A 24,754-nucleotide genomic window follows, 5' to 3' on the forward strand; every position below is an offset into this window, starting at 1 on the left:
CATTCTCCTGCCTCAGCCTCCCGAGTAGCTGGGACTATAGGCGCCCGCCACGACGCCTGGCTAATTTTTTGTATTTTTATAGAGACGGGGTTTCACCGTGTTAGCCAGGATGGTCTTGATCTCCTGACCTCGTGATCTGCCCACCTCAGCCTCCCAAAGTGCTGGGATTACAGGCATGAGCCACCGCACCCAGCCAGCTATTTCCTTTTTAAAAAATTATACACAGTAGTACAATGGACATTGTATGTATCTCTAGTAAACATTAGACAATAATTTCTGCGATATATCTGGAAGTGAAATTGCTAGATTAGAATATGCCTTTGTTCAAATTTATGAGATGACTGCAACTTATTGACAAAATGGTTTTGTTCTAGTTTACACTCCCACCAGCAGAACATAAGAGTTATTATGCTTTTTCTATTTGTATTTGTCTTTTTTCACTAAAAGTTTTTTGTTGTTGTTTTCACAGTGGTTCTGTGCAGGTCTATACAATAGATAACAGCACTGGAGCCATGCTGCTATCTCATAAATTAGAGCTAACAGCAAAACAGTATCCTGGTGAGTCTTTAAAAAAAAAAAAAAAATTTTTAATGTACTGGTAATGCTATGTGTAGCAGATGCTGATTTTAAGTTAAACAATACATGTCATGCTATAGGTCAAATATTGGGACTCTGGGTGTGTAAACTGGCTCAAGTCTGGAAATCAGTTGAGGGGCCGTGATTCTGTTTTGATAATTCAAATTAGTGTTTTGTCCATTCGACCTAGAAGTTTTCTGCTTGTGTAAATTAAGTAGGAATGCAATAGGTTTCCTATCAATTTCACTTCCAGGAACACCGTGATTAACTAGCCAGTGCCGAGTTCTACACAAGTCAGACTATTTTGATTGTCGCTTTGCCTCTGCTGTCCATTATAGTAGCTACGCCCACCTTGCCTTTGATAATTGAGTGCCACTTGCCCCTGCTGCCTTGGGATGCAGTTATTCCCACTGTATTTAAATTTTGTAGTTGAGTGACTGAAGTTCCCACTGTTAGATCTGACATACAGAGAAGTGCAATTATAGGGTTCTTCAAAGATGCAGGTGCTGCACTTACAAATCTGTTTTGCAAGGCATCAGTCAAGGGTATATCTTTTGGACCCTCCCAGCTGGGATGAGGAGGTCTAAAGTGATTAATCCACTCCACCTTCTGAATCTTCCTAAGCCTTTGGATCCCTTCCTCTACATTAAACCAAGGGAGATCAGCCATTTCCAGCTCACTCACAGTGGGCCATCTTTTAATCCATGTTTCAGCTAATCGAGCAAATAAACTATTAGAACCTTTTAACTCCCCGAGCTGCAGCTTTAAATGCATAGTCCCTACTTAGTGGGCCCAAATCAATAAATTCACCCTGATCCACTCTATTTTCCTTCCATCATTATCCCACACCCTTAATATCCATTCCCATGCCTGTTCTCCAGATTTCTGTTTATATAAATTAGAAAACTTGAGCAGTTCCCATAGTTCACCTCCTCATGGGTCACAGTCTCAACCTCACCTCTAGAGGCCCGCCAGGACTTTATTTATAGGTCTAGAAGCAAACAGAGGTGTTGGGGGTGGCTCCTGAGGAGAATCAACATCTTGCCTGGCAACTGCCTCAGGGGAGGGCATCACTGTTGCCTCAGGCAGCACAGGGTTTATCTCCTCAGACAAATGTGGAAGGGCTAATGGCAGCATGGGTCCAGGAGGGGATGTTGCCACTATTGGGGATGGGGAAAGCTGTTTCTTCTGGCAAAAAAAGGTTCACCAGAGTTTACAAACTCAGTGAATGTGGCTTCATCAGGGTCCTCCCACACATCCGTTTTCCAAGTTGCAGAGTCCCATTCTTTTCCAGTCAATGCCCTCATTTTAACAGTAGACACCTGGTGATGCAGGTGTATGCACCTTTCGTTGCAGGTCAGCCACTCAAATGATAAGAGCTTGTCTCTGTGTTTCCACAATTTTAGCTCTTTCTCTATAGGAGATAAGACTCTCTCTCAGGGCAATCTTAGCAGATTTGAGGCTCAGTGTCTGCTTCTGGGAGATAGAATCCCTGAATTCATTTTCTTTCATCACTTTGTTCACTGAACTTAGGAGCAACCAACTAGCTTCATTATGTTCCTTGGTTCTTCACATATGGTCAAAGGTGTTATGTATAGAGTCACTAAACTCCTTGACTCTCACAAGCAATGAATCAGAAGTGCCAAATGCATTTATTTTGCATAATTCTCTGAACAGTTCATGTCAAGGACTGTCAGTGTTCTCCATACTATTACAAATAGAGTCCTTAGCATTTTGGGGTCTAATGATATTAGGCAGCCAATTCCAGAAACCCCAAAACCAGTGAAGGAACTCAATCCTTAATATTCTGTTCCTCTAGAACCACTCCTGGTACCAATATCTGTATTAGTAAGGGTTCTCTAGAGGGACAGAACTAATAGAATAGATACATACATATTTATAAAGGGGAGTTTATTAAGTATTAACTCACATGAATAAGGTCCCACAGTAGTCCATCTGCAGGCTGAGGAGCAAGGAGAGCCAGTCCGAGTTCCAAAACTGAAGAACTTGGAGTCTGATGTTTGAGGGCAGGAAGCATCCAGCACACGAGAAATATGTAGACTGGGGGCTAGGCCAGTCTCTATTTTCACATTTTTCTGCCTGCTTATATTCTAGCCACACTGGCAGCTTATTAGATTGTGCCTACCCCGATTGAGGGTGGGTCCGCCGTTCCCAGCCCACGGACTCAAATGTTAATCTCCTTTGGCAACACCCTCACAGACACACCCAGGATTGATACTTTGTATCCTTCAATTCAGTGAAGTTGACACTCAGTGTTAACTATCACAATTAGGATATTTAACTATTCATGTTGACTTAGTGTTACCCACATTTATACCAGTATTTTTGCCCACCATATCTTTTACCAACTCATACCTTCTTCTTGAGACCATTTTCTGCCTGAAAAACCTCTCATATATCCTTTGGAATTTATTTTATGAAGTTTTTTGAAGGTAAACTCTACTTTGGCGGAGTCTGAAATGTACTTATTTTGCCCCATGTGATTTAATTATAGTTTAACTTGGTATGCTGTCTTGGATTGGCAGTTATTTTTTTTTTATACATTGAAGAATTTGCTCTAGTGTCATTAGATTTCCACTGCAGCTATTGGGAGGTCATCTGTCAAGTTGTCTTCTCTTTTCAAGAGATTGGTCTTTATAGCTACCTTTCAGATCTTGTTTTTGTTTTTGGCTTTCTGCAGTTTCACTGTGATGTGGAAGGTGAAGAATTTTGTTTGTTTTTCAAGTCCTGCTTGAGACTCAGGCTTGCTGGATGAAGATTTATGTCTTTGAACTACTTCTGGAAAATTCTCAACCAATCTTTCTAAATATTGCCTCTCCCCTAATCTCTTTTTCTGGAACTCAGATATATGTGATACTTTTTTCCATGTTTCTTAACCTGACTTTAAAATTTTTTTAATTTTGTTTCTCTAGATTGCATTCTAGAAATTTTTTCTCCATCTGGGTTTGCTGATCCTTTCCAGTTATGCCTAATATGTTGTTTGATCTGTCCATCAAGTTAATTTCAGTTATTGTATTTTTTATTATTTAAAGGCTTATTTAGCTCTTTTTCCAATCTGTATGCATCCTGTTCCTTGTTTGAGTCTTCTCCTTTATTTCACTGGCTATGAAAAGCAGTTATTTTACATTCTGTGTCTGTTAATCCCAAAATCTGAAGCCTTTCTGAGTCTGTTTCTGCCATGTCTTGATCCTTTGGGTTCTTGCTCATTTGTGTATGTATTTTAGGATTTTTGACTGAGAGCTGATTGTTTTCCTTGAAGCGTTTTTTTGTGTGTGTGTAACACTTTGAAAACTGGATAACATTTGAGTTTTTCCAGAGAGGATTTAAATGTCTTTGCTCCTGCTGGTCACTTGGGAGCACTACATCAATCTCTAACCCTTTGCATTGTATTCTCTGTGTGAACCACATTACATTGTACAAATTACAAATCAGAGTGAGGGTTTGTGGCTTCAGATTATCAAGGGAGTGTTATTTTCCATAGAGTTCCACTGATGAAACATGAAAGTGTTCCTTGCTGATTCTTTTCCTATATGGCAGAGGCTTTTTTCTCATTCTTTCTTATACCACGGATCTAGTCCATTGTAGTCCCAGCTTTACATGGGTATCTTTTGTAAGATTACCTGCCTTAGGCAAGCTCTGAGCTTTATCTCCTGTTCCTAACATGCTATGAGTCATCAGAGGTAGAAATCAAGGTCTCCAGGGTTTGGCAGAAAAATTCAGGGAACAAGCACTTTGTCTCAGTATTTTTGGTTGTTTTGAGGATTTAAGTATTCTATTCAACATCTTAGTTTTTTCAGTGTGGAAGTCATTCAGGGTGTCATTTGCTGTACTTCCAAAAATAGAAATTTGCTCCTTATTTTTTTTAATCATCCTTACTGTGTAGCCTTTTTTAAGGTCTACATATGTTTTTTCCTAAAGACAGCTTTTACTGTAACCTTATCCCTGTTTTACAGAAATTGATTTATACAAAACCAAAGACTTTTAAGATTACACAGTTGTAAGTTAATCAAGTTAATAGTAGCTAGAAACAGTTTTCACTTCTTACAAATCACCTGTGCACTGAGTTTGTTCTGCTTAGATCAGGACAAAACTAATGGCCTTACTAATTTTAAGTAGTCCTAAATGAGCAGGATTTATTTTTTGAAGCAGTCTTGCCTTTCTGCTCATTTAGATTTGAAAATATAGACTATGTAGAAAAAAAAAAAAGTATTTCTGAAGCAACTATTTATTTTTAACTCTTCTCACTATTTCCTAACAGACATTTGGAATAAAACAGGAGCTGTCAAATTGATGAGATGGTCTCCTGACAATAGTGTTGTAATAGTGACCTGGGAATATGGAGGCCTTTCTTTATGGAGTGTGTTTGGAGCACAGCTGATTTGTACACTTGGAGGAGATTTTGCGTAAGTCAAAAAAGACAATTTTTAGATAAAATAACTCCATTATTTCTCACAATGCATGCATACCAAAACCTTATATCAGAACTTCCCTTTTTGCCTTGACTCTTACCTTAAAACAATTTGCAAAGTTCATAATCTGTTCAGAATATATTGATTCTCTGAACACTCATTTTTTTAAAAAATTACATCTCATTCCATAAAAATGTATTTTTTTTTTGAACCCCTATTGTATATATGACAGCATGTTAGACACAAAGCAGAATCAGACATGAGGTTCAGTTCTGATGAAATGACCACACCTTTAAAAGCTGCATGACTCTGGCAAGAAGTCACTTTGACCTCGGAAAATGTGGCTGAGAGATATATACACCTAGGTGTATTAACCCACAGTTTTGTATTTCATGCATTATTATGTATTTCTATTTTGAAGGAGCAAACTCTGTCTGATTTTTTTAAAAAACACACTAAATTTTATGTGCATTATGTGTAATTGGAAGGCTGTATTATATTTGGTTTCTGTTCTGTTTCAGTTATAGGTCTGATGGCACCAAAAAAGATCCCCTTAAGATCAACTCTATGGTAAGTACTTTCTATAAAAAATTGGCATGGTATTAAAAAAAAACTTGGATTTTTCTTCCCTTTTTTCGGTCATTTTTATTTATCTAATTTTTTGAGACAGGGTCTTGTGCTGTCACCCAGGCTGGAGAGCAATGGCAGATCATAGCTCACTGCAGCCTCTCTAAGCGATCCTCCTGCCTCAAGCTTCCAAGTAGCTGAGACTACAGGCACGCCACTATCCACACCTGGTTAATTTTTTTGATTTTTAGTAGAGATGGGGTCTTGCCATGTTGCCCAGGCTGGCCCTTTTTTCACTCATGTTGATCTGACAAAATCACAAAACTATTTCGGTCTCAGCAGACTCTTCTTTATACAGTTCTTGCTTGATGAAAGTTGTCTTTTTTTTTAATTGGAAGGCTGCCTGGTTTTCAGTATTTGTGTTTTGTTTAGATGTGGCCAGCAAACCCCTATCATCTCTATGATGATAATGACTGTTCAGATGAGGCCTTTTTTGTATGTGTCTTCTCATGGCCTGCTTGCTTTTAACATGAGGTAAAATGCTCATTGGGTATTTTTCCTGGAGGATATGCACTTGTGCATTACTTGAGGATATCTGTATCTATATATATGTATACAGTGCATTGAGCATATTTTTAAAACTTTACATAGATGTATGTAAAGAGAATTGTAGTCACTGTTGTAAACAATACAGGTTGAATATCCCTTAACCAAAGTGCTTGGAACCAGAAGTGTTTCAAATTTTGGAACTTTTTGGATTTTGGAATATTTGCAAATACATTTTGGGGATGGGACTCAAGTCTGAACACAGAATTTACTTATGTTTTATATATACCTTATGCACATAGAGTGAAGGTAATGTAATATATTTTTAATAATTTTGTGCATAAAACAAAATTTTGACTGTAGCTCATCACATGAAGTCAGATGTGGAATTTTTTTACTGTGGTGTCATATCAGCCCTCAAAAAGTTTCAGCTATTGGAGCATTTCAGATTTTTGGATTAGCGAGGCTCAACTTGTATTTTTATTTTTTACCTAGAGTTTCTGTAGAAAACAAAGAGATATAACCCCTGTCTTTACATAACAAGTTTTTCTTGCTGTAGCCCCTCTGCATACCATCCTTTTTAAATTAGTGACTATGAGGCTTGTCGCTTCTCTTCTCTCTTGCTCCACAGAGGAAGACATTTTTCTGATCTTGAGTTTCTTGTAGAATTAAAACCACCATGGTTGCCTAAAATAATGGTTCCCAACCTTTCACCACCGAGGACCCCTTCTGATGTCTTTGCCCACCTCCATAGTTTAAAATAAGTTTTTAGCCACACATTTTTATAAATGCCAGTCAGCCTTCTGAATGGCATGCAACAACCAGTGTTGTCTGTCTCACTAAGTTGATATTTCAGCCACAAACTAAGAGTCTAAGCATTTTAGTTAAAACTTATGCAGCTTTATCATAGGAAAACATAAAAGTTCTATTAAACTTTTGAAATTTTGCAACAATTCATGGCTACCCCTGCCCCTTTACCATTTTCTTGGCTTGAAGATTGAGAATCACTAATCTTTAAAAATACTCTCATGGAGTCTAGTTACAGAATATTAAAACTGAATGGTTCTGGAGGAATTTATTTGAACCTTCTCATTTTACAGAGGAAGAAACTTATATCCTGAGAAACCAGACAGCTTGGCCAAGGTAATATATACAAAAAGCCAAGCTATAATGAAAACTCTAGTGTCACAGCTTCCAATCCAATGTTTTTTGCTCCGTACAAAACTGCATCTGTTGTAGGGGCTTCTTTGCCAGGCTTCTGCTAGGTAACCTGGGGTGTCTTCTGTAAGGAATTTCTTTGTATTTGAGAGGCAGCTAAATTAAAGCAATGGAGAAGTTACAGAGCACAGTAGGTATTTTTAGGATTAAGACCCTGAAACTGGCATTAAGAATGATAGGTAATGTTTCCACTTCTGTAGATAGAGAGCAGTGATGGTGGTTTCCTCTGGAGTTAACAGGGAACTGAAGATGTGATTCTTGTCTGTGTTATCACTGTTTCTCCAGCCTTCAGAAGTCATTAATAATGCTATCATTGACTATTTCAGAATTTGAATAATTGAAGCTAGAAAGGGATACAAAAGCCTTTTATTGCTCTGACTTTTTTTCTCCCTCTTCTCTCTAAGAGCTGGGGTGCAGAAGGCTATCACCTATGGGTAATCAGCGGATTTGGTTCTCAAAACACTGAAATTGAGTCTGACCTCAGGAGTGTAGTTAAACAGCCCAGCATCCTGTTATTTCAGTTTATTAAGAGTGTACTCACTGTAAACCCTTGTATGGTAAGTATATTTAAAGCTCTGATTTTTTAGTGTCTTTTATGTTAGAAGTTCAGACCCTTCTTTATGACATACGTATGGTGTATACTTCTAAAATTGGCATATTATCTTCTTTCCTATAATTCTTGTGTTTCTTTTTAATTTATATTAAATTTATACCAAAATTTTATTTCTCAATGGGTTGTGTTTCTTTGGTCCTATTTTTTCAAAAGGATCATAAGCAAAAGCACTGTTTATATATTGATTTAAATAATTTGAGTAATTTAGTCTTTATCTGAATAGCATTTCCCAAAGTGTGTTCCTCTAGGCACTACTTATGAGAGATATTAGTAGCAATTCCACAGGATTTTCTAAAAGTTTTGTTTCCATATAAGTGTCAAATAAAGGTAAAACAAAATTGTAGAGATTTATTTATTTTAGGACTCCAGAGTCTTAAATATGCTAATGTGCATCATGAAAATCCAGGAGGTGGTATATAAAAAACAGTGTTCCCCATGCTTATTTAACTGTGACTTTTTAAGAAACAGCTTGAAGAAAGTATATCTGAGGACTTACTTTTAGAAACACCACTTCAAACACTGCCTCTTGTATTTCTAGCTGAAATAGTGTACACTAATATTATTATATATTGCTAATATACAGTAATGGTATATGTTACATGTTAGAAATGCATATCTTAATACCTACCGTCAATGGCTTTTTAATGGATATTTGGTACAACAAATTTCTAATTAAAGTTTACAACACATCCAGAAAGAAGGTGAAAATAGCCTGAATCTCAGATCCATTATTCCACTTGAAGATTAAGGATCCCCAGAAAAGAAGAGAACATTTCTCCCTCCCTTCCCCATCCCAAATAATAATTTAAAAGCACCCTTGAGTTTTATGTCAAACCAGCATTTGGACTAAAATGGAAAGGCGATGAGGGTAGGTGCTGCTTTGTCTGATTTGAATAGTTAATGAGTCTACTCACCTTTGAGAACACTGACTTTCTAGTTGAAAACTCATAGTCACTAAGATCACTATTCTTTCTAGTTATAACAGTGCATGAGATTATTGTGTAGTCTTTGTCCTCTGTGAAGAAAATCAACATCGAGATATATGTACATTTCCTATAATAAAACTAAATCAATGTGTTTTCGCCTACGTAATACTGAGTTGTTTTTATTTGCTTGCTTCCTTTGCCCTCTTGTTCCTCTTTCCCTCATTTAGAGTAACCAAGAGCAGGTGTTGCTTCAGGGCGAGGACCGCTTGTACTTGAACTGTGGAGAGGCTTCACAAACCCAGAATCCTAGGAGTTCTTCAACACACTCTGAGCATAAGCCCAGTCGAGAAAAGAGCCCATTTGCAGATGGAGGTTTAGAGTCTCAGGGATTAAGCACTTTACTTGGACATCGGCATTGGCATGTTGTACAGGTAAATCTTTAATTACTGATTACAAGAGACTTATTCTTTGGTAGGATATCACCTGGAAGAGATTATTAAATATTTCATCTTTTAACTTCAGGCAACTGAGAATCCTTTTAACCATTTTGTCATGTCCCTCTTCTGCTTTTCTGTGTTCTTGTCCTCTTGTCTTCTCCCTCCTTTCTTTCCATTTGGCGTAGAGTGTATCCCCACCTGCTTCAAGTCCATTAATAATATCAAGAACTAGAAGTTCGTTTTGCCTTCTCATTGAGAACTATTTATTTTACTTTCAGCCTCTTTTTTGTATAAATTTAGCTCTACAGATTTGCACAGGCAAAACAAAGTGTAATAATCTCACAGAAAGTGGAACATCAACTAGTATTCTGTGCAGCTGACCTTACAGTCCTAATGGGGCCACATTGAGGTTAATCACATGACTTTGGACCCTAACTGCAGACTTGTGATCAGTAGAGAGCTTTATTGTTAATAATTTTATTAGCTAATCTCATTCTAAATTATTTATTCATTCTGATATCACTGTTAAATTAACAGTCTTACAGTAATTCTGATAAACTGACATTTAACATAGAAATCAATTCTGAATTTTAATACCAAGTAAAACTATTTTGGGGAAACCAGTAAGTTGAAGTTTCTTAAAAGAAACTTGCATACATAATTTCAGTGTCCTGAGTATTTTCTTTCCCCTTTTGATAGCAAAATATTTTAGGTACATTAAAGCCCATTCTTAGTTTCTTTTAGTCAGTTTCTATTTCCATAATTCTTTGCCTTACTTTGACTCTGTATGTTTACCCTACTAGCCTACTTCAGCTTCCATGTTATTTTCAGTTGACTTTGAGTGAAGATAATGAGGGACAAAAAAATGGTCATGTGAAAGGTTGAAGGATTATCTCCTACATTGACATGTGGTATACACTAAAAGAAAATGTACTTAACTTACATTAATAAACTCATAGAATCAAACAATGTACATACCATTTTATAATTAGTAACAATTTTTAAATAAAACTGCATTAGCTACTTCCTTGACTAAAATTTTCCACTGCTCCCTTCTCTCCTATAGCCATTTCTCTGCTATTTTCATTTCCCCATACTTTGAACTATTCATTCTACACTGACCTAGCATCAATGCCAGTTCTGCCTAGCCAGGTCTGTGTTACCAGAGAGCCAAGTAGAGCAGAGGATCAAAGAAGGTAGGTCTGGAACTAAAAAATCGATCAGGCAATAACAAAAATTGAATTTCCTTCCAGCTCAAAAACTCAGTGATTCTGTGATTCTTAAGCATCTATGAAGTATCCCATATAAGAGAAACATTTTAACACTGATTTTAGGACTGGGTACCAGCAAGATTCTACTGTTATTCTATTCTTTCAATAGCTAAAGATATTTAGACAGATGAACTTTTAAAACTTGAGTTTACCTAGTTTATCAGTTTCCTTAAAAATAACATAAATAATGCCACATTAATTGTTTTGTACTGCCGAAACAATTATAATGAGCTCATAGAATTTTTCAAGCTGGAAGGACCTTAGAGATCATAAAGTCCAACTGGATTTGATACATGTGGTAACTGAGGATCAGGGAAGTTATATGACTTGTCCGGTTCACTCAGCAGAGTAGTGGCAGACTTATCTTTATCATGACTCTATGTTAAAGTAACAATCTAATGTATTTTAAAACCGAGGTACTGAGTATTAAATCACATAATACACTACTGACCTTGAGCTAAACCTTAGAATTTGCCTGTTTGGCAGTTTGCACTGGAGTTGCCCTATATTTTGCTGGCACTCCAGCTACGTGATTCAGTGCAGTTATGGTAGTGGTGTATAGGGCAGTATACAGTGTCTGTCTAATGCTAAACCTTTACGTTCTAGGCTTTTTAGCCATTTATCATGACTCCCTGAAGAAACATAGTTGCCTGGTTTAATTTACCCTACAGTATTATCCTTTGTTCTAAGATAAGTGACCACATCCTCTGTCAAAGTTGATTTTGTTTGCATGATTTATTCTTTGTATGCTTCTTGTGTAGCTTAGATAAACTCCAACTAATTCTGCTGCCTGTTCTGCTTCTCATTTAGAATACTGGTTTTTTGTTTGTTTGTTTAAACCTGCTACCTGATACTCCTTAGCTTCCAGACTGGAAAATTCTATGTTACTTATGATTTTTCTTTAACTAAAACAAAACAAATACATACTTGTCAGAAGCAGGATTGGTAGCTGGCAGTAAAGGCGGTGCTTTTTTTTTTTTTTGAGATCGAGTTTGTTCTTTGTTTCCCAGGCTGGAGTGGATCGCAGTGGCGCGATCTTAGCTCATTGCAACCTCCGCCTCCAGGATTCAAGCGATTCTGCTGTCTCAGCCTCCCAAGTAGCTGGGATTACAGGCACCTGCCACCACGCCCGGCTAATTTTTGTATTTTTAGTAGAGACGGGGTTTCACCATGTTGGCCAGGCTGATCTTGAACTCCTGACCTCGTGATCCACCTGCCTTGGCCTCTCAAAGCACTGGGATTACAGGCATGAGTCACCGCACCCAGCCAAAGCAAGCACCAGCCAAGGTGCTTTTTAAAAAGATTTTTCTTACTTAGAAATTTTAAAACTTTTGAAAGTCATTTGTTGACATATGGGGCACAAACTACTGAAATTTTACAAAACACAAACCTTCTAGTTTTAGGCCATGTTCCTTCTAAGACTGCCATTTATTTTAATGGTCAGTATTTTGTATGATGTAAACATTTACTTCTGAAAGGTACATAAATCTATTATCCAGTGTTCTGAGGGTGTTGGTTTGATAGTTAGCTTGGCTATTTAGAAAGAATAAGCTTCACAAAATGTGGGAGATAAGCACCTACAGGGTATCAGGCACTAAGTTAGGGGTTTCAACAGACAGTATTTAAAGGCTATTTCATTCATAAATTACTTGCTGTCTTCCTACAGTATGTATCAAGTGTACCAGGTATTTGGCACAGAACAAATCTGCTAGGAGGATGGCTCCCACAGTCTCACTAGTTATAGACAAAACTCATCTAGGCAGGAGACAGTTTTAGCAGTTACTTTAAAATTTAGAAATCATAGTAACAAATAAGGGCAGATTCAGTTTCTTTAAGAGAAACTGAAACATTCTAAGATAAGGGTAGAGTTTCTGTACCTTAGCACTCAGTTTTCCAATGATGTGGCATGACTTTAGTGCCCTGAGTGTGCTTTCATGACCTGTTTTTTTTCTCACTGATTAGCTGCCTCTTCCTTACTTCTGCCATTTCCTGTTCTCAGAATTAGAGGTAGAGCTCAGAGTTCAGATGACACATAGATCAATCAAGTTGACCTACTGGAGAAAATACAAAGTATCTTTAGACAGAAAACTGCATGAAAAATAAAGCTTCGTTCTAAACTTAACACCTTAAGTTTTTAAAATAAATCATTTGTGGCACTTCATAGATTTTTACAGAGTAAATTGTTTTCTCTTATAGATACTGATCATAGTGTGATCATTTGATAAGATTTAACTTTGGTTCCCATTATTAGAAACTCTTTGTGTTAGAATCCACTTTTGCAGTAAGATCCCAGCTCCTCCATTACCCAACCACACGTTTCTTAAGTACTCATGAAATACCAAGGTTTGAGGGAGGTGAGGATTCCTTTTAGTGCCATGGGTGATTGGCACAGTTATACTCAGGTACTGTGAGTGTAACTGTGAGTGTCACTCCTGCTGTGAGTGACTGCTGAAAAAAGTTGAAAATGCTTTCAACTTTTATTTCACCACCCAATCATTACCTTAAGTGTACCATTATTCTGAACTAATTTTACCCATCATAGTGATTTTTTTTTGGGGGGGGGGGGTTGGTGCGGGGAGACAGAGTCTCACTTTGTTGCCCAGGCTGGAGTGCAATGGTGCAATCTCGGCTCACTGCAACCTCCGCCTCCCGGGTTCAAGTGATTCTTCTACCTCAGCTTCCCGAGTAGCTGGGATTACAGGCACCTGCCATCATGCCTGGCTAATTTTTGTATTTTTAGTAGAGACAGGGTTTCACCATGCTGGCCAGGCTGGTCTCGAACTCCTGACCTCAGGCAATCTGCCCGCCTCAGCCTTCCAAAGTGCTGGGATTACAGGCGTGAGCCACTGCACCTGGCCCATAGTGAATTTTATTAATTTATGAAGCTATTGATTTAGTTGGATTTTAAGTTGACTTAAGTCAACTTAATAACAAATAATAAGTAGTAAGTAAAGCACTTGATTAAGTGAAGTATAACAAATAGTTCTATCAAATTTTTTCAAGGTTAATACAGATGTTTAGAGCATATTGCTTTTACTTAATTTTTATTCTGTCTTCACATTACACAAACAATCTTACTGGGTTTGATTGCAGTTGATTTAGCTTTTTAATTTGGCATTTAGTTTTTAAATATGTGACAACTCTTCTTAGAGTAAAATGAAAATAAATTTGAACAAATTGAAGCTTTTCTTATTCCAAGAACAGAAGACTCTTTTTTTGTTCGGTTCTGTTAATTCTTGCCCTGCTCCAGCATGTGCTCATGAAAACTAATCAGCAGGCTAGAGAGATCAGTCTCATTAAAACAAAAATTTACTTAATGTACATTGATATCCCGTATCAATTCTTTAAATTGAAAGGTGTTGTTAGGATGATACAAAGACACCATGTTCAAAGATGTAAGACAAACAACGTGGAAAAATTAACCCCTTTTCTTGCAGATAGAGTTAATATTTGTAATATATTAAAAGTTCTTGTAGATAAGTCAAATACCCCAATAGAAGAATAACAGCGTACATACACTCTTTCATGTATATATATATATGTTTAAAGATAGAATAAAAGCTACCAGTGGTTGTCCCTAAACAACAGAGAACTTCATTTTGTCAATTTTTATATTGTATAATTTTATAAGCTTTTTTTTTTTTTGAGACAGAGTTTCACTCTTGTTGCCCAGGCTGGAGTGCAGTGGCACGATCTTGGCTCACTGACTGCAACCTCTGCCTCCCGAGTTCAAGCGATTCTCCTGCCTTAGTCTCCCATGTAGTTGGGATTACAGGCATGCGCCACCATGCACAGTTAGTTTTGTATTTTTAGTAGAGATGGGATTTTGCCATGTTGGTCAGGCTGGTCACAAACTCCTGACCTCAGGTGATCCACCTGCCTCGGCCTCCCAAAGTGCTGGGATTATAGCGTGAGCAGCCGTACCTGGCCTGAGCATTGCTTTTTTAATCAGAAAAGTGTAAAAGTAATAAAAATATTTCCATTAAAAACCAGAACTTTTTCTGAGGCTGTAATTGTATTAGATTAGGTTGTTTTGGAATGGTTTATATCAGGAAACCCAAACTGTTCATCTGCACAATTCTTAGCTGCCCTCATGGGTGCCTTCTCTGAAAATCTCTTGTCAGTCCGTAATTATTGAATTCAATATTTAAAACAAACAGAAACATCGTAAGGGGTAAGGGGCGGGGAGAGGAAAGCCTGGTGCCTAGAAACATGAAATAACAGACATAAGATGTAAAATGCTGATTCATATACAAATGGTGAATTCCAAGTGCTCTGCTACCAACTGAGGGGGTACCTTAAACATTGTTCAGGAAGATGAATCTCATATTGTGATAACTTAATGCTTTAAGTTTAAATATATTTCATAAGTTTTACCGAACTGATGTGTTATTTTCTATAGATTTCCAGCACCTATCTAGAGAGCAATTGGCCTATACGGGTGAGTTGTTACTTTGTTGGTGTTAACTTTTGTTGGCTAGCATTTGCTGCAAGAGGCATTCTGGGAAGAGCCCTTCAGTGGGTGTATTGAGAAAAATAAAACACTTGATCTATTGTAACATTGCTAGTATATTAACATCTATAATTTTGTCAGCTATAACTGAATATTTGGATTTTAAAATATTTAATTAGCAAACATTTATTAATAGTCTATTTGCCTGACACAATACTAAGCTCTTTATGCCTAATAAAGTATATAGGTTTGCAAGGAAAAGTTCTTATTTTTTTTTTCAAACAGTTTTCAGCTATTGATAAGCTTGGACAGAATATTGCTGTGGTTGGCAAGTTTGGTTTTGCACATTACTCTTTACTCACCAAAAAATGGAAACTTTTTGGAAACATTACCCAGGTTAGTTTTTTTGAGATTAAAAACCTATTTCTCAAAGTATAAGAGAACTACAATATGAAATAGCTATAAAGTTTATCACTAAGTAATTTTGGTTACTTATTAAAAATAAGGAAAATCAGATATTAAAAAGTGATATTGAATAATGTCTAAGATTTGATTCTGATAAAATACTTGCTATTTGATAAAGGATCTTGTGTTGAAATAGTTGGTTTATTTTTTATTCTTGTTAAGATCGGTAACTATAATTCTTTAGCCTAAGGATTTATTCTTACATTCCAGCTTGAGTTTATCTAATTTGATCAGAATAGATTTCCACAGAATTTGAGATCATTCCCTGCCTGTTCTGTGTGTGATGCGTATGGGATAGTGAGCGTATGTGTGTGTGTGTGTGTGTGTGTATGTACATACATGCATGCAGTTGGAAGAGAAGGAAATCAATACTTGTTAAGTGCCTATTGTGTGTTAGGCATTTTAAGGCACTTTCATATATGTTACCTTACTCATCTGCATAGCAACCCAATGAAGGCACTACTTATCTTTCAATGTAAACACACACACACACACACACACACAAAACTAGGATTCAGTTACTCATCTGATAAGTGATTAAGCCAGAATTTACACCAAGCCCTATTGGGTGCTGGAATGATGATGCTATATAGCACCCAGTTACTTTTAATGGTATATTTGCCTTCTTAAAGAAATATTTATTTTTATAAACAGGGTATGAATCTTTTTTTTTTTTTTTTTTTTTTTTTTGAGACGGAGTCTTGCTCTGTAGCCCGGGCTGGACTGCAGTGGCCGGATCTCAGCTCACTGCAAGCTCCGCCTCCCGGGTTTACGCCATTCTCCTGCCTCAGCGCCACCTCGCCCGGCTAGTTTTTTTTTTTGTATTTTTAGTAGAGACGGGGTTTCACCGTGTTAGCCAGGATGGTCTCGATCTCCTGACCTCGTGATCCGCCCGTCTCGGCCTCCCAAAGTGCTGGGATTACAGGCTTGAGCCACCGCGCCCGGCCTGAATCATTATTAATAAAGGCTCTAGAGTTATCACTGGAGAGGGAGAGAACAGAATAATTTGATCTTTGGCTGGGCGTGGTGGCTAACGCCTGTAATCCTAGCACTTTGGGAGGCTGAAGCGGGCAGATCACTTGAGGCCAGGAGTCCAAGACCAGCCTGGCCAACATGGCGAAACCCCATCCCTACAAAATACACAAAAATTAGCTAGGTGTGTTGGTGCATGCTTGTAATCCCAGCTACTTGGGATGCAGCTGAGACATGAGAATTGCTTGAGCCCAGGAGGCAGAGGTTGCAGGGAGCTGAGATTGAGCCACTGCACGCCAGCATGGGTGACAGAGTGAGACTGTCTCAAAAAATAATAATTTAAGCTTTGTCTGGGTAAGAATTTTTATAAATATATTACTTTGTTATAATTTCTAGTAGCATAAGGTAAATTTTTTAAAAATTTTTTATTTTAAGGAGCAAAATATGATCGTGACAGGTGGCCTAGCCTGGTGGAATGATTTTATGGTCCTTGCATGTTATAACATAAATGACCGTCAAGAAGAGGTATGTTTTTTCTCTCAGAAATAACAGATTTTTATATTTCAAAACTATTAAGCATGATTTAATTTTATATAGAAAATAGTCTATTGAAAACTGAACAAAACATTTTATCTTTTAATAAAAAATGTAGCTTATTTTAACCAGTGGGATTTTCTTTTTAGGTTACTACTTTAAAAAATTTTTAAGTGACAACTGAGACTTCTAAGATAACCTTTTCTAAAGATTTTAGCTGTCAGACATTCTCTATGGAGTTTGAAGATAAAGAGTTAAAAGCAAAAAATTTCATGATATAAGAACAGCTGTCCTCAGAGATAGATTTATTTAGTTACTGATTTACAGTAACCCCTCCTTAACTATGGGGGATACATTCCAAGACCATCACTGGATGCCTGAAACTGTTAATAGTACTGAACCCTATATAGCACTATCTTTTTTCCTATACATACATACCTATGATAAAGTTTAATTTGTAAGAGATTAATAATGACTAATAATAAAACAATTATGACAGTATATTGTAATAAAAGTTATATGAATGTGGTCTCTCAGAATATCTTAGTATGCTGTACTCACCTATTTTCAGACCATGGCTGACTGTAGATAACTGAAACCGTGGTGAGCAAAGCCATGGATAAGGGAGACTACTGTATCTGGTTTTTTGTTTGTTTCGAGAAACTGCTGGTCTCATGATGTATCAGGTCTAAATCTGCAGGTCTAGGCCAGGTGCGGTGGCTCACGCCTGTAATCCAAGCACTTTGGGAGGCTGAGGAGGGTGGATCACCTGAGGTCAGGAGTTCAAGACCAGCCTGACCAACATGGTGAAAGCCCATCTCTACTAAAAATGCAAAAATTAGCCGGGCGTGGTGGCACACCCCTGTAATCCCAGCTACTTGGGAGGGTGAAGTGGCAGAATTGCTTGAACCCAGAAGGCGGAAGGTGCAGTGAGCTGAGATCATGCCACTGCACTCCAGCCTGGGCAACAGAGTGAGACCCCGCCTTTAAATAAATAAATAAATAAAGCAGGTCTAACAGGAATATTTTATAATAGTACATTCAGTTTTGATCACTTCATTCTTTGCTTTTTCATAGAATGAGCCTAGTCTGCAAAAATATATAAGCATAATCCATTTATTGTTAAAGCTTAGATAGTTCTTTTAACTCCTGTTACTAAAAAAAAAAAAAAAAAAAAAAAGTCAGAAGATAAAAACAGCATGTTTAAAGTATTTGGTCATCCCTAGTAGTTATCTTGTTTTTATAATTTTATTTATTTTTGTTTTCTTCAGCTTAGAGTATACTTGCGAACATCAAATCTGGACAATGCCTTTGCTCATGTCACCAAAGCACAAGCAGAAACATTACTGCTTAGTGTCTTCCAGGACATGGTAATAGTATTTAGAGCAGACTGTTCAATATGCCTTTACAGTATTGAAAGAAAATCTGATGGGTAAGTATCTGGCCTATGAGAAGTCACTTTTTGCTCCTATTAATCACGTTTTTCTTTTGTAGTTTTTATTTTCTCAAAACAGTTATTCCACTTTTATATTCAATCTCGTTTTTGTTAGAAGTAAAAAAAGCAAGTTTTAATTAGTGATATTGATATAATAGCTAAGAAAAAAGAAATATCCTACACTAACTTCTTTAGCTTATCTTCCTGGAGTCATTTGAAAAAAAAAAATCTAGTTTGGAATGAGGTTAAACCCTTAGATACTAAATTTTTTTCACAACCTTGAAAATAAATGGTTACTGACTCTCCTAGTGCTCCCGATACTTGGTGGGAATTTGAAGGAGTTCCACAACTTTTAAGACTGTAGGAAGCATGTCCTTAGCAAACTGACTTATATTTCCGCTGAGCTAGATGGCTATAGTCTGGGGCAGAAAAAAATCAGCAGTGTTGTTGCTGCTGCATGTTGCCTTATATTTGTGTTGGCATCTGGTCTACTTGCAACATACTTAGACCACACCTCTTGAGTTCTGTTTTTGTTCTCAGAGGTTAATTGAAGTACGTATTTACTGAAACAGCACAGTGATTGAGGAGTAATGCAAGATAAAAATTAAGACATCTCACTAGCCTCAGTGATTGAACCATCATTCTTTCTCAATCAACTAGTTTTTTCCACTTAAATATTTGTATTCTTATAGCTTCTTCCCTAGTTTTCATCTTCCCTCCTATTTGTTACTCCCTTTCTTTCTCTCTCATCCCCATATATGTTCCCTGGTTCCCCTCAACCTTGCCAACTTCCTGATCGAAGGATATATGGGGAGAAGATGATAGGTAGAAGACATCTGAGTCTTCCATAAGCATGAAGTCTAATACTATTACTAATGGAAAAGAAAGAAAATCTTGTTAGCATTGTTGTTGAGGTATGTGGGTTTCTTTTGTTTTTACAGTCCAAATACTACTGCTGGTATTCAGGTTCTTCAGGAGGTTTCCATGTCACGCTACATTCCTCACCCTTTCCTGGTGGTATCTGTCACTCTGACATCAGTGAGTACAGAGAATGGAATCACCTTGAAAATGCCACAGCAGGTACCATTCCATTATCAAAGCTGTTTGGAGTTTACATCTCAGTTTTTGGTATTCGAGTCCATATTAGGAACTATTTGTTCAGCAAATAAATACTAAGTGTCTAAAATGTACCTTATATGAGGATGCTGGGTTGCAGTGGCAAATTAAAAAGACACGCTTTCTGCTCAGGCATTAAATAAATAATTACGTACATAATGAATTGTTCCTGTTATGTGTACCAAAAAGTAGTATACATTACTGTGAGAGCATATAACAAAAACCTATAATAATCTGAATAATCAGAGATTTCTGTATCATTTAAATTAAAACCAGGAGAATAAGTAGAGATTATCTAAGTCAAGAGGGGATGGATTTTCAGGTGGAAGGAACGGTAGTGCAGAGGCCCATAGACAAGAGAGAACATGACACACTCAGGGAATTGGAAGAATTTTACTGTGATTGGGACATGGAAATTGAAATATATAAGTCTTGTAGATAATATTGATAATTTTAGACTTTAAGTCTAAAGTGTTTTAAGGTAGATATTATTAGATCTAACCTTTATAATGTTTACTATAAGGAGGAAAATGAACTGGAGTAAGACAAAACTACAGTAGGGAGAGCAACTGGGAGGTAATTGTAATGATCTAGGTCAGTGGTGTTCATAGTCTGAACTTGGGCAGTGAAAAAGGATACGGAAAGAAGTAGAATTGAGTATAGAATAGCAGGGGCTTTATAATTAGTTAATTATGAGGAAAGAGAAAGTATAATCCCATAGTTGCTGGGTAAAGTAACAGGGAAGTAGGGTGACCAGGACCCACGTTGCATAACTTCCTATTTCAGTGGTTTGTAAACTTCGTGTCAACTGGGAACTTACTGTCAGAGGAAAATTGTATGTAGATTTATTTGTCATCCCTGTCTGCCCACTCTGTCTTTTACTTCCTATTGAGGCACTTCTGTCAAATCTCAACACTCCACAAAATAATTAGAAAACAGTGCAGTAGACTATCCAGTTATGGGGAATGTAATATTACTTATATGAATCTAAAATCGATTTTGTTACATTCTATCCCAGTAACAAGACATTATAAAAGCTACTCCCTCTTCCACATGATGACCCCTAAAATATTTGCAGACAGTTATCATTCCTTGTCTTCTTCTCTCCTCAAACCTCTCTGTCTTATCTGCATGCTAAATACTTCCATATCTCCAACTATTTCATGTGACATACCTCCAACTATTTCATGTGATATTTGTTCTAGACCCCTTAACCATCTTGGTCTCCCTTCTTCTTTTTTTTTTTTTTTTTTTCCCCCCTTTTTTCCTTTTTTTGAGACAAGAGTCTCACTCTGTTGCCAGGCTGGAGTGCAGTGGCGCAATCTCGGCTCACTGCAACCTCTGCCTCCCACGTTCAAGTGATTCTCCTGCCTCGGCCTCCCGAGTAGCTGGGACTACAGGGCTGCGCCACCACGCCCAGCTAATTTTTGTATATTTAGTAGAGACAGGGATTCACCATGTTGGCCAGGATGGTCTCAATCTCTTGACCTCATGATCCGCTTACCTCAGCCTTCCAAAGTGCTGGGATTACAGGCGTGAGTGACCGTGCTCGGCCTTGGTCTCCCTTCTATAGGTCAAATTGGTTTTCTCCTTTAAAATATAGTTCCCATTTCCTCTGCAAATCATATTTAATGGTAACCAGTTAGTCCTAATTGATAAGGAAATATACTGTTTTACAGAAGTTTAGATAAAAGGTGTGAAACAAGCTGTGACAATTTAAAAATCATTTTGCAGTCCTGAGGAACTAATCAATCTTAGCGTCACTAAAAATGGGAAAACCAGGTATCGTATGCTTCTTGAGGTGACATAGCATGAAGTTCACAAGAATTATTGCCAAAAATCTTGAACCTGAATCAAATCAAGTGTACAGCGTCATCTTCCCTACCACAAGGAAGCAGAATACGAGACATTCTGTTGGACAGCTACAAGTCACTAACATGGGGGAAAAAGAAGCGCATCTTCTAGATTAAGTAAGATTTTGAAGCCATAAAAACTAAATGCAGTGGGTAAAACTCATTTGTGAGGCAAATCTGATAATCACCACCCTACAGAACCAAGTCAGTAAGCTCATTTGTATCTTCATTCAAACAAGCTATGAAAAGACACTGTTGAAACAATTAGGGATATTTAAATACTAATGGGGAGAGAAAGTAGGGAATACTTGGAAATTTTATTGGATGTGATACTAGCATTGTGGCTATGTAAGCAGATGCCCATATATTTTAGGAATGCATATTAAACATATAGAAGTAAAATGGGTAGCATATCTTACTTGAAAATACTCTGACAAAACTGGAAAAAAAAAAATAAGGGATGGATGGAGCACATAAGGCAAAATCTTGATAATTGTGAATCTGGATAATGGCAGTGTGGAAGTTCATTATACTATTCTCCCTACTTTTAATCACATTTAAAGTTTTCATATTTAAAAAAGGACTCATATATCCCAGATAGAGTAGGCAACCAGTGGCATCAGTAGTACTGGATACCATATTTAGAGAGGACCTTTCACAAAGAGAAGGTGCTTAATTTGGCTAGAGCAGATTAAGAAGTTAAACTTGACTGATTACCATAGAGGGAAGACAAAGAATGCTAGAGCAAAGTAAGTTTTGATTTAATACTAAAGTTTAAAAAAAAAATTGTAGTAACAGTGAAAACTCTTCAACAGCAAGATAGTCTCTCCATGAGAGTGAGCTCCTTGCTACTGAAACTCTCGTGGATAATCATCTGCCAGGGATTTTTTTAGGGTAAGAGATGGAGTTTGGGGTTCCTTCAAATTTAGGATTTTGAGCATACAGGTAGCCCTTCCTTTTTTCTGAAAGCTTTATTAAAGTTGCCTGAGAGTGCTGTTGCAGTCATCTTTAACATTAAAGAAAATGTTGAATGCTAAGATCGGATACTGATAATACCCACTCACTGAAGAAGAGAGAAGTGTACTTTTTTAATGAATTAGTATGAAATATGGTGAAATCTACCATCTTAAAACATAAGGTAGTCATTATAAATATTAGTCATATTGTGGTGAATTACAGTAAATGCCTTTAAGGTCTTTTGAAGTGTTTTAGTGTATGCCAATCCCCAGTCATGCTGTTTTGCTGCAGGTGTTTGTGGTTTTTTTTTCCTCTGCTATCTAGCTACATTTTACTGTTATCTAGGTGTCTGACTCTTCTAGTTCCCACACACCTAAATTCCATGTTCACTTTTCATACCTCCAAATTACTTTCTGGATAGATACGCAATTTTTTTATTTAGTCATTTCTTTATACACAATCCCCTGTAGAATCTGAAAGCAGTACGCAAGATTAGTTTGTATAGCCAAGTATTTTGCAACTAGAATATATAGGGGTGGCTGTTTTCTTGATAAACCCTAACTGATATTGGCAGCTTAAATTAATCCTGCCAGCATGCAGCAAAGACTGGGACACAATCCCACAAGTTTTGAATAGTCATTCTTTCCTCCCTGAAATTCTTTCCTTCTGTTTATATAGCATATATAGCATTGTGCTTCCCTATTTCTCTTTTGTTTTCCAAAAGCTCAGGTGATGGCCCGCTGCTCTTTTTTCCCTGGCTACTGTGCCTGAGAAACATCTGTCTCCTTCAGTTTACCAGCTTCACCTTTTTTTTTTTTTTTTTTTTTTTTTTGAGATGGAGTCTTGCTTTGTCACCCAGGCTAGAGTGCAATGGCACGATCTTGGCTCACTGCAACCTCCGCCTCCCAGGTTCAAGTGATTCTTCTGCCTCAGCCTTCCGAATAGCTGGGATTACAGGCGTCTGCCACCGTGCCTGGCTTATTTTGTATTTTTAGTAGAGACGGGGTTTCACCATCTTGGCCAGGCTGGTCTCAAACTCCTGACCTTGTGATCCACCCACCTTGGCCTCCCAAAGTGCTGGGATTACAGGTGTGAGCCACTGCGCCCAGCCTGGCCCAGCCTCACCTTTAAGCTTCTGATGCTGGTACAGTCATCTCTGATTTAGTCATTGCTCACATTTTTACCTGGAAGTCTTAAAGTTTTTGTTTTTTGTTTTTTTGTTTTTTGTTTTTTGTTTCAAATTAGCCAAAAAGAAAAAGGGAAACTCTTTTGTTTTCCTTTCCCTAATTTCTCTTCCTACCTTCTATCAGTGATAATAACTTCAACCTGTCTAGCACCTCCGCTAACCTGGGAATCGTCTGTGGTTCTTCTCTTTTTCTACCTTTCATGTCTAGGATAGCAGTAAGTTCTATTTTTTAACCAAAATTTTCCTTCCTCTTTACAGGTGGAAATGACTTGATACCTGAGATTCCTTTTAAAACAGGGCTGCTCAAAGTTTAATGTGCATAATGCTTTAAGTTGGGTGATAGAGCTCAATAGGAAATCATTATACTAGGCTCTCTGAGGTTTGATTGAAATTTTTCATAATAAAAAGGCAGACTATTTCCTCATTTCTGAAGTCAACACCCATGAAATCTGCCTCTCCTCAGTAACCTATCCTGATTAACTCTGATTTTTTAAATAACTGTCTTAATCAAGAGCCATAAGTAGTGGCTTCTTTCCTGCTGCTCTTTTACCTGGCTTTCTAAATCCTCCTTGAAGGGCTGTTACCATCCAGCTTTGTTCTCATAATGTCCCTAGTCTAGCCAGACTGTTCTCACTTTCCCAGTAGTTCCTTGTCTTCGTTTTCATTGCACACTTCTACCAACCTTTACTCTCCCACTTGTGTATGTCTTCCTCATCTGTCAGGTTCCACTGCATCCTTTTAAACTTCCTGTAGTTATGGCAGCTAGATCACTGAAGTGATCTCTCATTTTGATAAACTTCTAAAGTTCTCTTAGTTTTTTCAGGATAATTCAACTCTGCCCTCAATCTTATGTCACTGGTGGTGTTCATTAATTGCATTATGTGTTAGGCTTTGTACCATCCTAGCCAGAAAGCTCCTTGTATTCCCACAGAGCCTAGCAGAATGGCTATACATAATATAACCTCAATAAACATTGTGTTGTTTAATCTATAAACCTTATGGATTGGGGGGAGATGCGGAAAGCATACTGATACAGAAGTATGAATTTAGCTGCTTTTTCTTAAATTTCAGGCTCGTGGTGCAGAGAGCATTATGTTAAACCTGGCAGGACAGCTCATCATGATGCAGAGGGACAGGTCAGGCCCACAGATCCGGGAGAAGGACAGTAACCCTAACCAAAGGAAACTTGTGAGTAAAGT

The 24,754-nt window shown here is 37.4% G+C and overlaps 1 protein-coding gene across 6 annotated transcripts in view; it reads left to right on the forward strand.

Moving 5' to 3' along the window:
- Window positions 1-24,754, forward strand: part of RIC1 (RIC1 homolog, RAB6A GEF complex partner 1) — a 153,744-nt gene that overhangs the window by 115,923 nt on the left and 13,067 nt on the right. For all 6 annotated transcript variants that reach the window (XM_007969325.3, XM_073021563.1, XM_007969326.3 and 3 more), the window contains 11 exons: window positions 470-558; window positions 4,856-5,000; window positions 5,528-5,576; window positions 7,742-7,894; window positions 9,104-9,307; window positions 14,987-15,025; window positions 15,323-15,433; window positions 16,910-16,999; window positions 18,280-18,440; window positions 19,385-19,523; window positions 24,627-24,743. In XM_007969325.3, the coding sequence (XP_007967516.3) occupies window positions 470-558; window positions 4,856-5,000; window positions 5,528-5,576; window positions 7,742-7,894; window positions 9,104-9,307; window positions 14,987-15,025; window positions 15,323-15,433; window positions 16,910-16,999; window positions 18,280-18,440; window positions 19,385-19,523; window positions 24,627-24,743 (1,297 nt within the window). The remainder of the gene's footprint in view (window positions 1-469; window positions 559-4,855; window positions 5,001-5,527; window positions 5,577-7,741; window positions 7,895-9,103; window positions 9,308-14,986; window positions 15,026-15,322; window positions 15,434-16,909; window positions 17,000-18,279; window positions 18,441-19,384; window positions 19,524-24,626; window positions 24,744-24,754) is intronic.

The sequence above is a fragment of the Chlorocebus sabaeus genome, chromosome 12 (genome assembly GCF_047675955.1).
Source record: "Chlorocebus sabaeus isolate Y175 chromosome 12, mChlSab1.0.hap1, whole genome shotgun sequence".
NCBI classification, from domain to species: domain Eukaryota; kingdom Metazoa; phylum Chordata; class Mammalia; order Primates; family Cercopithecidae; genus Chlorocebus; species Chlorocebus sabaeus.